General features: G+C 46.1%; 1 protein-coding gene across 1 annotated transcript in view; it reads left to right on the plus strand.

Annotated features, from left to right (window-relative positions):
- Nucleotides 1-207: 207 nt before the first annotated feature.
- The window catches only part of LOC121530837, a 20059-nt gene continuing 2657 nt past the window's right edge, over nt 208-17609 (plus strand). The window contains exon 1 of the mRNA XM_041836108.2: nt 208-455. Coding sequence (XP_041692042.2) covers nt 366-455 — 90 coding nt within the window. The 5' untranslated portion in view covers nt 208-365. The remainder of the gene's footprint in view (nt 456-17609) is intronic.

Below are 17609 nucleotides of genomic sequence, written 5' to 3' on the forward strand. Positions count from 1 at the left end.
GTTTTTTTAATCCTACACAGATATAATAACGGTCTGATATTCAAGGTCAGTGTATGTTCTGACATTCATTTCCTACGCTCCTCACGGCATCTTTACCAGGGCTCTCACCTTCCCTCTCTCATGTCCCTCCTTCCCTCCCTGATGGAGAGGAGGGATGGAGGGATGGAGGGAAGGAGGGATGGAGGGAAGTCTTCATCTCTTCCTATTTTTCTCTCATGTCCCTCCCCATCTCTCTGGATGATTAGCTCCTCCTCTCCTCTCCTCCCCCCCTCCCTCCTGTCTTCATCTCTCCCTCTCTGGCTCATCTGGGTGATAGTCAGTGTTTTGTCTTCTCCTTGTTGGGGCAGCCTCATCTCTCCTGAAGGATGTCGGGCCCTCTGATTACTAGCTCCAGTTCTGTCGTCCTCCTGCTGTCTCTCTCCCTGGCCCTCCTCCTCCCGCCGCTGGACACTAAGGTAAGATAGAGAGATGCAAAGAGGCAGAGACACACACTACCATCACATCATCTCGTGATCACGTCACATAATTCTATTGGAATTAGCTGCCACACTTGCCACAGGTGCAGTGACAGGGGGGGGGGGAGAAAAAAAATGACATTTTACCTACAAATGTGATATATTGTTGGGTTATGTTGTTTCTGTGCACTGTTGATCCTTGTTTTTCCCTCTGGTTAGTGTGTGAGTAATGATGAGTCAGCGTGTGGTTAACTACAGGTTGAATATGTTGAAGCTTATATTTCTGCCGCATTTTACTTATACGGGAATACAGAGCTCACATTGGTAACACACATAGACCATCTACAGTATATATAGTATCTATCTGTTGTCTATAGTATCTATCTGTTGTCTATAGTATCTATCTGTTGTCTATAGTATCTATCTGTTGTCTATAGTATCTATCTGTTGTCTATAATATATGTTGTCTAAAATCTATCTGTTGTCTATAGTATCTATCTGTTGTCTATAGTATCTATCTGTTGTCTATAGTATCTATCTGTTGTCTATAGTATCTATCTGTTGTCTATAGTATCTATCTGTTGTCTATAATATCTATCTGTTGTCTATAGTATCTATCTGTTGTCTATAGTATTATCTGTTGTCTATAGTATCTATCTGTTGTCTATAGTAATCTGTGTTAAGTATCATTTCATAATTATTGTGTCTATATATCTATCTGTTGTCTATAGTATCTAGCCAAGGTGTTACACCGAAGAGAGTGAGAGGGAGGGGGAGACAGAGGGGGAGGGATGGAGGAGGGGGAGATGGAGGGATGATGGAGGAGTAGGAGATGGAGGGGGAGGGATGATGGAGGGGGAGATGGATGGATGTAGGGGGTGGAAGGGGGAGATGGAGGGATGATGGAGGAGTAGGAGACGGAGGGGGAGGGATGATGGAGTAGGAGACGGAGGGGGAGGGATGGAGGAGGGAGATGGAGGGTCAGGGATAGAGGAGGGGGAGATGGATAGATCTAGGAGGGGGAGATGGAGGGATGGAGGAGGGGGAGATGGAGGGGGGAGATGGAGGGATGGAGGAGGGGGAGATGGAGGGATGGAGGGGGGGAGATGGAGGGGAGGGATGGAGGAAGGGGAGATTAGAGACGAGATGAATGTTGGACAGGAACTGTGCGTCACTGACGTTACCTCTGCTGTTGCTGTTCAGGGCCCAGGCAGTCTGTCTGTCTGTCTGCATGAGTATCAAAACCAGTGATGTAGGAGGGTAAAAAAAAATTGGTGGGCAAACTCTGATCACTGGCCGGCTGTGAAAAAACACTCCCCATACTTTCACTGTCCACTACACCCTGACGTCACTACACCCTGGTCACAACACCCTGGTCACAACACCCTGGTCACAACACCCTGGTCACAACACCCTGGTCACAACACCCTGGTCACAACACTGACGTCACTACACCCTGGTCACAATACTGACGTCACTACACCCTGGTCACAACACTGACATTAATACAAGATCAACAGCTGTGTGTGTGTTCGCATGTGTACGCTCGTACGTGTGCACTTAATATTGTCGTTTTGGTTATGAGTATCTGTTAAGTGGCGTATTTTATATTCATCCATTACTCTGCTTCTCTCCATTTTATTAATCTCTGTTTCCATGGTGATAAGTATATTGAAACAATGTTGGAAAGATGGGGAAGGATGCAGGAGGGGGAGATGGAGGAGGGGGAGATGGAGGGATGCAGGAGGGAGAGATGAAGGGATAGAGGAGGGAGAGATGGAGGGATGCAGGAGGGGGAGATGGAGGGATGGAGGAGGGGAGATGGAGGAGGGGGAGATGGAGGGATGCAGGAGGGGGAGATGGAGGAGGGGAGATGGAGGGATGCAGGAGGGGGAGATGGAGGAGGGGGAGATGGAGGGATGGAGGAGGGGGAGATGGAGGGATGCAGGAGGGGGAGATGGAGGGATGGAGGAGGTGGAGATGGAGGAGGTGGAGATGGGAGATGGAGGGATGGAGGAGGGGGAGATGGAGGGATGGAGGAGGGGAGATGGAGGGATGCAGGAGGGGGAGATGGAGGGGATGGAGGAGGGTGGAGATGGAGGGATGGAGGAGGTGGAGATGGAGGGATGGAGGAGGGGGGAGATGGAGGGATGGAGGAGGTGGAGATGGAGGGATGGAGGAGGGGGAGATGGAGGGATGGAGGAGGTGGGAGATGGAGGGATGGAGGAGGGGAGATGGAGGGATGGAGGAGGGGGAGATGGAGGGATGGAGGAGGGTGAGATGGAGGGATGGAGGAGGGGATGGAGGAGATGGAGGAGATGGAGGGATGGAGGAGGGGGATGGAGGAGGTGGAGATGGAGGGATGGAGGAGGGGATGGAGGAGATGGAGGAGATGGAGGGATGGAGGAGGTGGAGGAGATGGAGGGATGGAGGAGGGGGGGAATGGAGGAGATGGAGATGATGATCCTTTACATTTTGTATGCTTGTTTCCTTTTATCTTTGATTTACAGTAGGGTTTGACCATTATTATGATCAGAGATCAGTAGTGTCACATAGTATACACACATGTAGGGATCAGATGAGGGCTCGTGAAGAAAGCTTTATCATATTATAGCTGTAGTGTACTGAGGTATTAATATTATAACTCTAATTTAGACAACGATAGCCTGAACACAAGAGTTGAATTTATTTAACCGCGATAGAGATGTTGACTGTTACTGCATGGATACCGATAACGCTGTTATATGTGTTTGTCTGTCTGTCTCTGTGTGTGCGTTTGTGTACACACACACAACAGCGTTATCAGTATCCATGGAGTAACAGTCAACATCACTTCATTGCCTATACACCATTCAGCCGTGGTAATACGTGGTTCCACAGAATCAATAGCTGATGCAACAACAATCTAATTAGCATAACCTACTGCTGCTTCGAAGAGCGGTGCTAGCTGCCATGGCAACAGGCTTCTGAGGGCACAGGCTCCATCTTCACAATACAATACAATACACACACACTCTCTCTCTCTCTCTCTCTCTCTCTCTCTCTCTCTCTCTCTCTCTCTCTCTCTCTCTCTCTCTCTGTTCCTCTCTCTCTCTCTATCTCTCTCTCTCTCTCTCTCTCTCGCTCTCTCTCTCTCTATCTCTCTCTCTCTCTCTCTCTCTCCCTCTGTGTGTTTTATTGATGAGTTTCTACACATTTGGTGCAGTGGTGAAACTGTGCGTCTGAGACCAACGCGTCCCCTTCTAAGGTGTGCAGCTTTCATTGGTCATCACATTTACTAAGGTGGGGCAAAGACAAGTGGGGGCCATTTTTCATTAATTTTAGTCACTCAAGAGATTGATTGGCTAGTAGCTAGGGACGTTATGAAGGAGGGTACAATATGAAGGAAAGGTCATCAGAAGCGATTTATTGCAGTAAAAGAAGTAGTCTTCTCCGAGCCAGAACGACCCAGAGGGCAGAATCTCCTGTTTCACTAGTGTGAGACAGATGGATGACAGGACGCTAGTCTATCGCAGGGCCTTACCCCTAATCCGTCCAATGCAATATGAAGAGGCCATCTAAAAGTGTTCCAGTCTGAAGGACCATCAGAAAGGAAGTGTTCCAGTCTGAAGGACCATCAGAAGGGAAGTGTTCCAGTCTGAAGGACCATCAGAAGGGAAGTGTTCCAGTCTGAAGGACCATCAGAAGGGAAGTGTTCCAGTCTGAAGGACCATCAGAAGGGAAGTGTTCCAGTCTGAAGGACCATCAGAAGGGAAGTGTTCCAGTCTGAAGGACCATCAGAAGGGAAGTGTTCCAGTCTGAAGGACCATCAGAAGGGAAGTGTTCCAGTCTGAAGGACCATCAGAAGGGAAGTGTTCCAGTCTGAAGGACCATCAGAAGGGAAGTGTTCCAGTCTGAAGGACCATCAGAAGGGAAGTGTTCCAGTCTGAAGGACCATCAGAAGGGAAGTGTTCCAGTCTGAAGGACCATCAGAAGGGAAGTGTTCCAGTCTGAAGGACCATCAGAAGGGAAGTGTTCCAGTCTGAATGACCATCAGAAGGGAAGTGTTCCAGTCTGAAGGACCATCAGAAGGGAAGTGTTCCAGTCTGAAGGACCATCAGAAGGGAAGTGTTCCAGTCTGAAGGACCATCAGAAGGGAAGTGTTCCAGTCTGAAGGACCATCAGAAGGGGAAGTGTTCCAGTCTGAAGGACCATCAGAAGGGAAGTGTTCCAGTCTGAAGGACCATCAGAAGGGAAGTGTTCCAGTCTGAAGGACCATCAGAAGGGAAGTGTTCCAGTCTGAAGGACCATCAGAAGGGATGTGTTCCAGTCTGAAGGACCATCTCAGCCTACGCTCTCATACCAACATCTTACTAATTGTGTTTGGCATATCAACGGCAATAGGAGTTGGCTACACACCACAAATAGATCTGGAACCAAGCTAATATGAACAACAATCAGAACGAATGGAAGTATTTGCAGATTTAATGTCCATCAGGATAGAACGGCCATCTCAGCCCACGCTCTCTGCTCTCACAACATATAGAGCTACCCTAGAGTTCAATGTGTCAAATCGGAGGGCCTGTTGTCTGGACCTATGGCAGTCTCTATGGGGGTGCCACAGGGTTCAATTCTTGGGCCGACTCTTTTCTCCGTGTATATCAATGATGTCGCTCTTGCTGCTGGTGACTCTCAGATCCACCTCTACGCAGACGACACCATTTTGTATACATCTGGCCCTTCATTGGACACTGTGTTAACAAACCTCCAAACGAGCTTCAATGCCATACAACAATCCTTCAGTAGCCTCCAACTGCTCTTAAACACTAGTAAAACTAATTGCATGCTCTTCAATCGAACGCTGCTGGCACCCGCCCACCCGACTAGAATCACTACTCTCGACGGGTCTGACCTAGAGTATGTGGACAACTACAAATACCTAGGTGTCTGGTTAGACTGTAAACTCTCCTTCCAGACTCAGTATTAAGCATCTCCAATCCAAAGTTAAATCTATAATTGGCTTCCTATTTCGCAACAAAGCCTCCTTCACTCATGCTGCCAAACATGCCCTCGTAAAACTGACTATCCTACCGATCCTTGACTTCGGCGATGTCATTTACAAAATAGCCTCCAACACTCTACTCAGCAAATTGGATGTAGTCTATCACAGTGCCATCCGTTTTGTCTCCAAAGCCCCATATAATACCCACCACTGTGACCTGTACGCTCTTGTTGGCTGGTCCTCACTACATGTTCGTCGTCAAACCCACTGGCTCCAGGCCATCTATAAATCACTGCTAGGCAAATCCCTGCCTTATCTTAGCTCATTGGTCACCATAGCAGCACCCACCTGTAATCTGCGCTCCAGCAGGTATACAGCTACATTTGCACACACTGTATATATATTTTCTGTTGTATTTTTGACTTTATGTTTTGTTTATTCCATATATAAAACTCTGTGTTGTTGTTTTTATCGCACTGCTTTGCTTTATCTTGGCCAGGTCGCAGTTGTAAATGAGAACTTGTTCTCAACTGGCTTACCTGGTTAAATAAAGGTGAAATAAAATAAAATAAAAATACCCTGTGTTGTAGTTCTGAACGGCCATCTCAGCTCTCTGCTCTCACAACATGGTGCCTATTGGAGCAGCACAGACTAAGACTGTGAGTCACTCTGGATAAGAGCATCTGCTAAATGACTCAAATGTTACATGTAAATATTTTACATACAGATCTCCTGTTACTGTACTGATTCATTTTTTGTTTAAAGTTTTTTTGTACTGATGTCAAACATGTATCATTTGTACAGTTCTTTATTAAAAATGTAGTTATGTGTTACATTTAACTGTGTAAAACCTAGCAGTACTACTGATTTCTCTGAGAGCGTGGCAGATATATAGCATTTTGCAAAAACACATGATTATTGGTCTCTCTGAAAAGAAACCATAAAGTGATAGATTTTAAACAAATACATGACTGTCATTGAACAAACCTTTGCCATGATTAGATAGTGAAAAAACACACCAATCTCTTTTCTAGGTTCTTTAAACCCCCCAACAAAGCACATTTACCATAATTTCTGAAAATGGATATATAGCGTTTTGGAATTAAACTATTGGGCCCTGGTTGGAGAAAATCCATCTCCTTAACCCAACCAATCAGGCCAGGCCTTAACCACCTAGCTAGCCAATAAACCCACCTCTTCATCCAGCCAACCAATCACGTCACACTACTTAAGCCAGCCAACCATGTCAAACCTTATTCATTATTAACCACATAGCTAGCCAATCAAACCACCTCTTCTTCCAGCCAACCAATCACGTCAAACGTTTAACCATTATTAACCACCTTGTCACGGAATCTGCCGAGGCTGCTCCTCCTCCTTGTTCGGGCAGGTTTCGGCGGTCGTCGTCCCCAGAATACTAGCTACCACCGTTGTATGTTTCTATGTTCGTTTGCTTTTGTCTGATTGTTGTACACCTGTGGTTAGTTAGCGTTGATTATGTGTCCTATAAGTTCTCGTTTTGTTAGTCTTGTGTTGTGTGTTATTGAGCTTCCTGTCTTCGTGTCTGTTTTGGTTTTCCCTCCTTATGTTCTAGGAGAGGTTTTCACACTTGTTGTGCGCGTTATTATTTTCCTGTTCTTTTACGCCTGTGTGCGTATCGCTCGTCTCCGGGCACTTTTGCTCGTATTGATCTACTAAAGACTGTTGAACGAAGCTTCTGTGTCCTGCGCCTGATTCCCGCACCTTCCACATACAGCACTCCTGACACACCTAGCTAGCCAATCCAATCACCTCTTCTCCCAGTGACCAATAACCTAGCTAGCCAGTCAGATCTCCTCTGAGTCAACGACCTAAATAAAACCCCACCTTGGTTGTTAAATCCAACATCGCTGGGCAACATAATGGAATAGATTTATATAGCAATTTTCATCAGGTCTTAAAGGTGTGCTTTACATTTAATTGAGTGACTCACCTCAATCATAACAAGTCTGTACTAATAAATTAAATACAAATTAAATTAGATATTTATTATTTAAGTCTGTACTAGTGTACCCACCTGTCCGTCCGATATCCCTGACATAGATGATACCAGTTGTCATACAACCACCAGAAATGACAGCATTTTAAACACTTCTAAGAAGAAAGACAGTGATTATGTCTCTACAGAACAACATTCTGTGCGAGATCAAGGTCAACATTCACAAGGCCGCAGGGCCAGACGGATTACCAGGACGTGTACTCCGAGCATGCGCTGACCAACTGGCAAGTGTCTTCACTGACATTTTCAACCTCTCCCTGTCTGAGTCTGTAATACCAACATGTTTCAAGCAGACCACCATAGTCCCTGTGCCCAACAACACCAAGTTAGCCTGCCTAAATGACTACCGACCCGTAGCACTGACGTCTGTAGCCATGAAGTGCTTTGAAAGGCTGGTCGTGAATCACATCAACACCATCATCCCAGAAACCCTATACCCACTCCAATGTGCATACCGCCCCAACAGATCCACAGATGATGCAATCTCTATTGCACTCCACACTGCCCTTTCCCACCTGGACAAGAGGAACACCTATGTGAGAATGCTATTCATGGACTACAGCTCAGCGTTCAACACCATAGTGCCCTCAAAGCTCATCACTAAGCTAAGGACCCTGGGACTAAACATCTCCCTCTGCAACTGGATCCTGGACTTCCTGACGGGCCGCCCCCAGGTGGTAAGGGTAGGTAACAACACATCCGCCACGCTGATCCTCAACACGGGGGCCCCTCAGGGGTGCGTGCTCAGTCCCCTCCTGTACTCCCTGTTCACCCATGACTGCATGGCCAGGCACGACTCCAACACCATCATTAAGTTTGCCGATGACACAACAGTGGTAGGCCTGAGCACCGACAACGACGAGACAGCCTATAGGGAGGAGGTCAGAGACCTGGCCGTGTGGTGCCAGGATAACAACCTCTCCCTCAACGTGATCAAGACAAAGGAGATGATTGTGGAGTACAGGAAAAAGAAGAGGACCGAGCACGCCCCCATTCTCATCGACGGGGCTGTAGTGGAGCAGGTTGAGAGCTTCAAGTTCCTTGTTGTCCACATCACCAACAAACTAACATGGTCCAAGCACATTTCATAGCAGACTTCAAAAAGGCATTTGATAAAGTACGACTGGGTTTTATATATAAATGCCTGGAGCATTTCAATTTTGGAGAATCTCTTATAAAATGGGTCAAAATCATGTATAGTAACCCTAGGTGTAAAATAGTAAATAATGGCTATTTCTCCTAAAGTTTTAAACTGTCAAGAGGAGTGAAACAAGGTTGTCCACTATCGGCAGATCTATTTATTGTGGCCATCGAGATGTTAGCTATTAAAATCAGATCCAATAATAATATCAGAGGATTAGAAATCCAGGGCTTAAAAACAAAGGTGTCATTGTACGCTGATGATTCATGTTTTCTTTTAAATCCACAACTAGAATCCCTCCACAGCCTCATAGAGGATCTAGATACATTTTCTAACCTCTCTGGATTACAACCAAATTATGACAAATGTACTATATTACGTATTGGATCACAAAAAAATAAAATTTTTACATTACCATGTAGTTTACCAATAAAATGGTCTGATGGTGATGTGGATATACTCGGAATACATATCCCAAAGGAAATAATTGATCTCACTTCAATACATTTTAATAGAAAGTTAGCAAAAATAGATAAGATCTTGCTACCATGGAAAGGTAAATACCTGTCAATTTGTGGAAACATCACCCTGATTAACTCTTTAGTATTATCCCAGTTTACCTATTTGCTTATGGTCTTGCCTACGCCTAGCGAACAGTTTTTTAAATTTTATGAGAAAAAAATATTCCATTTTATTTGGAACGGCAAGCCAGACAAAATTTAAAAGGGCCTATCTATATAATGGATATGAATTCGGAGGACAGAAATTATTAAATATTAAAGCATTAGACCTATCACTAAAAGCTTCAGTCATACAAAAGTTATACTTAAATCCGAACTGGTTCTCAAGCAAATTAGTAAGATTGTCTCACCCAATGTTCAAGAAAGGCCTTTTTCCCTTTATTCAGATTACAACCTCTCACTTTCAGTTAATTGAAAAGGAAATCATCTCCCAAATATCACTATTTCTAAAACAAGCCATAAAAAGTTGGTTGCAATTTCAATTTAATCCTCCAGAAATGACAGAACAAATAATGCAACAAATCTTGTGGTTAAATTCAAATATATTAATTGACAAAAAAACTTTATTTTTTGACAGAATGTTTAAAAAAGGCATAATCTTCGTAAATGCAGCTAACAAAAACATATGGAAATGTCTGCTCTACCCAAAATTACAACCAAATAATTGCAGCCTTACCGCAAAAGTGGAATAGGAAAGTGGAAGGGGGAGAAAGTAAGGAACTTGTCTGTCGGCCTTCCATTAAAGAACATAATTGGTTAAGGAAAACTGTGAAAAATAAAAAAGTATACCAGTTTAATTTAAGGACCAAAGGATTGACAGCCGTCCCATATAGATTGCAAAATAGTTGGGAAGAGATTTTTGACGTACCGATCCCATGGCATAGTGTTTATGAACTGATACGCAAAACGACACCGGATTCAAAAATTTGAATCTTTCAATTTAAATTATTATATAAAATTATTGCTACCAATAGAATGTTATTTATATGGGGGATACAATCTTTCCAGCTCTGCGGATTTTGCTGTGAAGAGACAGAATCATTAGATCATTTGTTTTGGTTCTGTCCATTTGTAGCTTGTTTTTGGACACAGGTCCAGGAATGGCTAAAGGATTGCAATATTTACCTGGAGCTAACCTTGCAGATAGCATTACTGGGTGATCTGAAAAGTCATAGTCAATCGATCAATAATATAATAATACTTTTAGCAAAAATGTTTATTTTTAATTCACAATCTGTAGAAGCAATGAGAATAGAAAGGTTCAGAGCTTTTGTAAAACATCACAGTGTGGTTGAAATATAAATGGCAAATAGAAATCCTATATGGATGGTGTTAAGAGATAGATGGGAGGTGTTGAATGGAGTTGAAGGATGGGACTAATAACAAATAACAACAAATAATAACAAGATAACTAATAATGTAGGCATACTGTGTCCATAATAAGTATATAGGTTGTATGTTGGGAGCTTTTGGGAAAGAGCACAGTTAGAAATATATGGCATATAGAAGCTAACCTGATGAGCATCATGAAAATGAATCGGAAAGGTTGAGAGTAGAAGAAGTTCAGGAGCAAAAACAAATCAAATATAATTATTGTAAAATTGACTGTGTCCATAAAATGTAGATAGTAAGTATAAGCTGGAAGTAGGGGCCTAAGCATTGTTGTTCACTAATTTACCCCAAGTAGGGAAAGGATGGCGGGGTTGAAAAGTAATAAAGGGGAGTGTATATATATATATATATATATATATATATATATATATAAAACATGGGGGATTGGAAGTGATGCAGACAATTACATTGATGGAATGTACAATCTATCTGCAATATTAAGCTGATCTACCCCCCCACCCCCAAATTTTTTTGATAATAATACAAAAAAATGAAAAAATAACATAAAAGAAATATATATATATATATATTTATATATATATATTTATATATATGGTCCAAGCACACCAAGACAGTCGTGAAGAGGGCACGACAAAACCTATATCCCCTAAGGAGACTGAAAAGATTTGGCATGGGTCCTCAGATCCTCAAAAGGATCTACATCATCGAGAGCATCCTGACTGGTTGCATCACCGCCTGGTATGGCAACTGCTCGACCTCCGACCGCAAGGCACTACAGAGGGTAGTGCATACGGCCCAGTACATCACTGGGGCCAAGCTTCCTGCCATCCAGGACCTCTATACCAGGCGGTGTCAGAGGAAGGCCCTAAAAATTGTCAAAGACTCCAGCCACCCTAGTCATAGACTGTTCTCTCTGCTACCGCACGGCAAGCGGTACCGGAGCACCAGGTCTAGTTCCAAAAGGCTCCTTAACAGCTTCTACCCCCAAGCCATAAGACTCCTGAACATCTAATCAAATGGCTACCCCTCCCCCTCTTTCTTAAAACGGCATTGTTGGTTAAGGGCATGTAAGTAAGCATTTCACTGTAAGGTCTACACCTGTTGTATTCGGCGCATGTGACAAATACAATTTGATTTGATTTTGAAAGAGGTAGAGTGGGTGATATGGAGGTAGAGGGGGAGATAGAGAGGTAGAGGGGGAGATATAGAGGTAGAGGGGGAGATAGAGAGGTAGAGGGGGAGAAAGAGAGGTAGTAGGGGATATATAGAAGTAGAGGAGGATATATATAATTCTAATCATATCACGCCATCATATCATTCTACCATTCTATCATATCATTGTATTATTCTATGTACATCATTGTCACATCATCACTGCCCTCTCAGTTGTCCATCTCTAGTGATCAGACTCAGAGTCAGTTGTCCATCTCTAGTGATCAGACTCAGAGTCAGTTGTCCATCTCTAGTGATCAGAGTCAGTTGTCCATCTCTAGTGATCAGACTCAGTCTGTTGTCCATCTCTAGTGATCAGACTCAGAGTCAGTTGTCCATCTCTAGTGATCAGAGTCAGTTGTCCATCTCTAGTGATCAGACTCAGAGTCAGTTGTCCATCTCTAGTGATCAGACTCGGAGTCAGTTGTCCATCTCTAGTGATCAGACTCAGAGTCAGTTGTCCATCTCTAGTGATCAGACTCAGAGTCAGTTGTCCATCTCCAGTGATCAGACTCAGAGTCAGTTGTCCATCTCTAGTGATCAGACTCAGAGTCAGTTGTCCATCTCCAGTGATCAGACTCAGTCAGTTGTCCATCTCTAGTGATCAGACTCAGAGTCAGTTGTCCATCTCTAGTGATCAGACTCAGAGTCAGTTGTCCATCTCCAGTGATCAGACTCAGAGTCAGTTGTCCATCTCTAGTGATCAGACTCAGAGTCAGTTGTCCATCTCCAGTGATCAGACTCAGAGTCAGTTGTCCATCTCTAGTGATCAGACTCAGAGTCATTTGTCCATCTCTAGTGATCAGACTCAGAGTCAGTTGTCCATCTCCAGTGATCAGACTCAGAGTCAGTTGTCCATCTCTAGTGATCAGACTCAGAGTCAGTTGTCCATCTCTAGTGATCAGACTCAGAGTCAGTTGTCCATCTCTAGTGATCAGACTCAGAGTCAGTTGTCCATCTCTAGTGATCAGACTCAGAGTCAGTGGTCCATCTCTAGTGATCAGACTCAGAGTCAGTTGTCCATCTCCAGTGATCAGACTCAGAGTCAGTTGTCCATCTCTAGTGATCAGACTCAGAGTCAGTTGTCCATCTCTAGTGATCAGACTCAGAGTCTGTTGTCCATCTCTAGTGATCAGACTCAGAGTCAGTTGTCCATCTCTAGTGATCAGACTCAGAGTCAGTTGTCCATCTCTAGTGATCAGACTCAGAGTCAGTTGTCCATCTCTAGTGATCAGACTCAGAGTCAGTTGTCCATCTCCAGTGATCAGACTCAGAGTCAGTTGTCCATCTCTAGTGATCAGACTCGGAGTCAGTTGTCCATCTCTAGTGATCAGACTCAGAGTCAGTAATATCCACAGAGTGGAAGGTTGTTGAAGATGTTAAACCCTGCAGCCAGTTCAGTTCTGATGACCGGTTGTTTATCTGTTGTTGTGATGTTGAGTTCTAAAGAACAGACAGCTTGTGTCTCTGCAGGTTAGAAGCTATATGGAGAGAGTGTGTGTGTGTGTGTGTGTGTCTGTGTGTCTGTGTGTGTGCGTGTGTGCGTGCGTGCGTGTGTGTGTGTGTGTGAGAGGAGACTAAGGGCACACTTGTTGTCTAGCAGCACTGACCCACCCCTCTGACTCACTGTACAAATGGAAGGATGTGGGAGAGGTGAGAACAGGGGACAGGAAGAGAGGATGGGAGGATGAGGGGAGAAGAGGAGAGGCTGAGAGGAGGGAGGATGGGAGGAGGAGGGGAGAAGAGGAGGAGAGGCTGAGAGGAGGGAGGATGGGAGGAGGGAGGATGGGAGGAGGAGGAGGGAGGAAGAGGGGAGAAGAGGAGGAGAGGATGAGAGGAGGGAGGATGGGAGGAAGAGGGGAGAAGAGGAGGGAGGATGGGAGGAGGGAGGATGGGAGGAAGAGGGGAGAAGAGGAGGAGAGGCTGAGAGAAGGGAGGATGGGAGGAAGAGGGGAGAAGAGGAGGGAGGATGGGAGGAGGGAGGATGGGAGGAAGAGGGGACAAGAGGAGGAGAGGCTGAGAGGAGGGAGGATGGGAGGAGGGAGGATGGGAGGATGGGAGGAGGAAGAGGCTGAGAGGAGGGAGGATGGGAGGAAGAGGGGAGAAGAGGAGGGAGGATGGGAGGAGGGAGGATGGGAAGAGGAAGAGACAGAGGAGGAAGAGACTGAGAGGAGGAGAGACAGAGGAGGAGAGGCAGAGACGAGTGAGGATGGGTAGGAGAGGAGGAGAGGAGGAGAGGTTGAAGAGAGGTGAAAAGAAAAGAGAGAGTAGGGGGTGGAGAGGCTGGGAGGAGGAGGAGGAGAGTAGGGAGGAGGAGGAGAGTAGGGAGGAGGAGGAGAGTAGGGAGGAGGAGGAGGAGGAGAGTAGGGGGTGGAGAGGCTGGAGGAGGAGGAGGGTAGGGGGTGGAGAGGCTGGGAGGAGGAGAGGCTGAGAGGAGGGAGGATGGGAGGATGGGAGGAGGAGGGAGGAGGAAGAGGCTGATAGGAGGGAGGATGGGAGGAGGAAGAGACAGAGGAGGAAGAGACAGAGGAGGAGAGACAGAGGAGGAGAGGCAGAGGCGAGTGAGGATGGGTAGGAGAGGAGGAGAGGCTGAGAGGAGGGAGGATGGGAGGAGGAAGAGACAGAGGAGGAGAGACAGAGGAGGAGAGGCAGAGGCGAGTGAGGATGGGTAGGAGAGGAGGAGAGGAGGAGAGGAGGAGAGGTGGAAGAGAGGTGAGTACAAGACAGGTGACAGGAAAAGAGGAGGGGGAGAAAAGAGAGAGTAGGGGGTGGAGAGGCTGGGAGAAGGAGGAGGAGAGTAGGGAGGAGGAGGTGGAGAGGCTGGGAGGAGGAGGAGAGTAGGGGGTGGAGAGGCTGGGAGGAGGAGGAGAGTAGGGGGTGGAGAGGCTGGGAGGAGGAGGAGAGTAGGGGGTGGAGAGGCTGGGAGGAGGAGGAGAGTAGGGGGTGGAGAGGCTGGGAGGAGGAGGAGAGTAGGGGGTGGAGAGGCTGGGAGCAGGAGGAGAGTAGGGGGTGGAGAGGCTGGGAGGAGGAGGAGAGTAGGGGGTGGAGAGGCTGGGAGGAGGAGGAGAGTAGGGGGTGGAGAGGCTGGGAGGAGGAGGGAGTGGGGGTGGAGAGGCTGGGAGGAGGAGGAGATTGGGGGTGGAGAGGCTGGGAGTAGGAGGAGAGTGGGGGGGTGGAGAGGCTGGGAGGAGGAGGAGAGTGGGGGGTGGAGAGGCTGGGAGGAGGAGGATGGGGGGTGGAGAGGCTGGGAGGAGGAGGAGAGTGGGGGGTGGAGAGGCTGGGAGGAGACAGGTTAGAGAAGGATTTTTAAGCCTTGAGACAATTGAGACAATGATTATGTATGTGTGAATGGGCAAGACAAAATATGTAAGTGCCTTTGAACGGGGTATGGTAGTAGGTGCCAGGCGCACCGGTTTGTGTCAAGAACTGCAACGCTGCTGGGTTTTTCACGCTCAACAGTTTCCCGTGTGTATCAAGAATGGTCCACCTCCCAAACGACATACAGTCAACTTGACACAACTGTGGGAATGTTTCGACACCTTGTAGAGTCCATGCCCCAACAAATTGAGTCTGTTCTGAGGGCAAAAGGGGGTGAAACTCAGTATTAAGAAGGTGCTCCTAATGTTTTGTACACTCAGTGTATATTTTTTGCTTTTGAAATGACATTGGCTGATTAAATAAGAAAGATTCAGACAACAGCATGTACATGTGTTGTAGGTTTTACTGAACAAAATAGGATAAACATGTAAACAGGGATGACTGAACAAAAATATAAAAGCAACATGCAACAATTTCAAAGATTTTACTGAGTTACAGTTCATATAAAGGAAATCAGTCAATTGAAATACATTCATTAGGCCCTAATCTATTATTTTCACATGACTGGGAATACAGATATGCATCTGTTGGTCACAGATACCTTAAAAAAAAAGGTAGGGGTGTGGATCAGAAAACCAGTCAGTATCTGGTGTGACCACCATTTGCCTCACACAGCGCAACACATCTCCTTCACATAGAGTTGATCAGGCTGTTGATTGTGGCCTGTGGAATGTTGTCCCACTCCTCTTCAATGGCTGTGCGAAGTTGCTGGATATTGGAGGGAACTGGAACACGCTGTCCTACACGTCGATCCAGAGCATCCCAAACATGCTCAATGGGTGATATGTTTGGTGAGTATGTAGGCCATGGAAGAACTGGGACATTTTCAGCTTCCAGGAATTGTGTACAGATCCTTGCGACATGGGGCCATGTATTATCATGCTGAAACATGAGGTGATGGCGGCAGATGAATGGCACGACAATGGGCCTCAGGATCTCGTCACGGTATCTCTGTGCATTCAAATTGCCATCGATAAAATGCAATTGTGTTCGTTGTCCGTAGCTTATGCCTGCCCATACCATAACCCCACCGCCACCATGGGGCACTCTGTTCACAACGTTGACATCAGCAAACCGCTCGCCCACACGACAGCATACATGCTGTCTGCCATCTGCCCGGTACAGTTGAAACTGGGATTCATCCGTGAAGATCACACTTCTCCAGCGTGCCAGTGGCAATCGAAGGTGAGCATTTTCCCACTGAAGTATGTTACGAAGCCAAACTGCAGTCAGGTCAAGATCCTGGTGAGGACGACGAGTACGCAGATGGGCTTCCCTGTGACGGTTTCTGGGAGTTTGTGCAGAAATTATTTGGTTGTGCAAACCCACAGTTTCATCAGCTGTCCGGGTAGCTGGTCTCAGACGATCCCGCAGTTGAAGAAGCCGGATGTGGAGGTCACGGGCTGGCGTGGTTACACGTGGTTGTGAGGCCGGTTGGACATTCTATAAAACGACGTTGGAGGTGGCTTATAGTAGAGCAATTAACATTAAATTATCTGGCAACAGCTCTGTTGGACAATCCTGCAGTCAGCATGCCAATTACACACTCCCTCAAAACATCTGTGATATTGTGTTGTGTGACAAAACTGCACATTTTAGAGTGGCCTTTTATTGTCCCCAGCACAAGGTGCACCTGTGTAATGATCATGCTGTTTAACCAGCTTCTTGATATGCCACACCTGTCAGATGAATGGATTATCTTGGCAAAGGAGAAATGCTCACTAACAGGGATGTAAACAAATTTGTGCACAATGTTTAAGAGAAATAAACTTTTTGTGCGTATGGAACATTTCTGGGATCCTTTATTTCAGCTCACGAAACATGGGACCAACACTTTACCCCTAGAGTCGAGCGTCAATGTAATTAACATAATCGAAAAAAATCTGCATCAAAATCCGTCTGTTTAAGCCAGAGATATCTGGACCCGTCTGAGAGCTTCATGGGAGACTAAAAGGCTCTGGATAATCAATCCGACGTCTGCAGTGGGCCTCATAGCATTTACTGCGATGCGGCCTCCACAGAAGTCAGAGCATTCATACTTCTTGCGCTTTGCGGAGGAAGTGAGTCTGTGTTTATACAGGACCTCTCGCCCCCACCTACCGTCAACCAATCATGTCAATGCGGAGCTATACGGAGCCCTGCGCATTGTTGAAGAATTTGGGAGGCGCACCGCACGGCGATGTGGTACGGAGCTCGATTTGGCCTCCAGAAGCCTCCGGAGGCGCCGCAATTGTGTCACACCCTCCCTCCACAGGGAGCGTAAATGACCTTTTACTGCTGTGTCATCTTAGAGCTTCAGGGGAGACTACCTGCTGTGTCATCTTAAAGCTTCAGGGGAGACTACCTGCTGTGTCATCTTAGAGCTTCAGGGGAGACTACCTGCTGTGTCATCTTAGAGCTTCAACTGTTAATGTATGGTGACTCATTACAAAGTCCTAAAAATAACCAACATATCTCTCTCTCGCATCCTCTCTCTATCTGTCTCTTCTCTTTCTGTATCTCTCTGCCTCTCTGTTTCATCTCTCTTTCT

This window comes from Coregonus clupeaformis, chromosome 24 (assembly GCF_020615455.1).
Source record: "Coregonus clupeaformis isolate EN_2021a chromosome 24, ASM2061545v1, whole genome shotgun sequence".
Classification (NCBI taxonomy): Eukaryota; Metazoa; Chordata; class Actinopteri; order Salmoniformes; family Salmonidae; genus Coregonus; species Coregonus clupeaformis.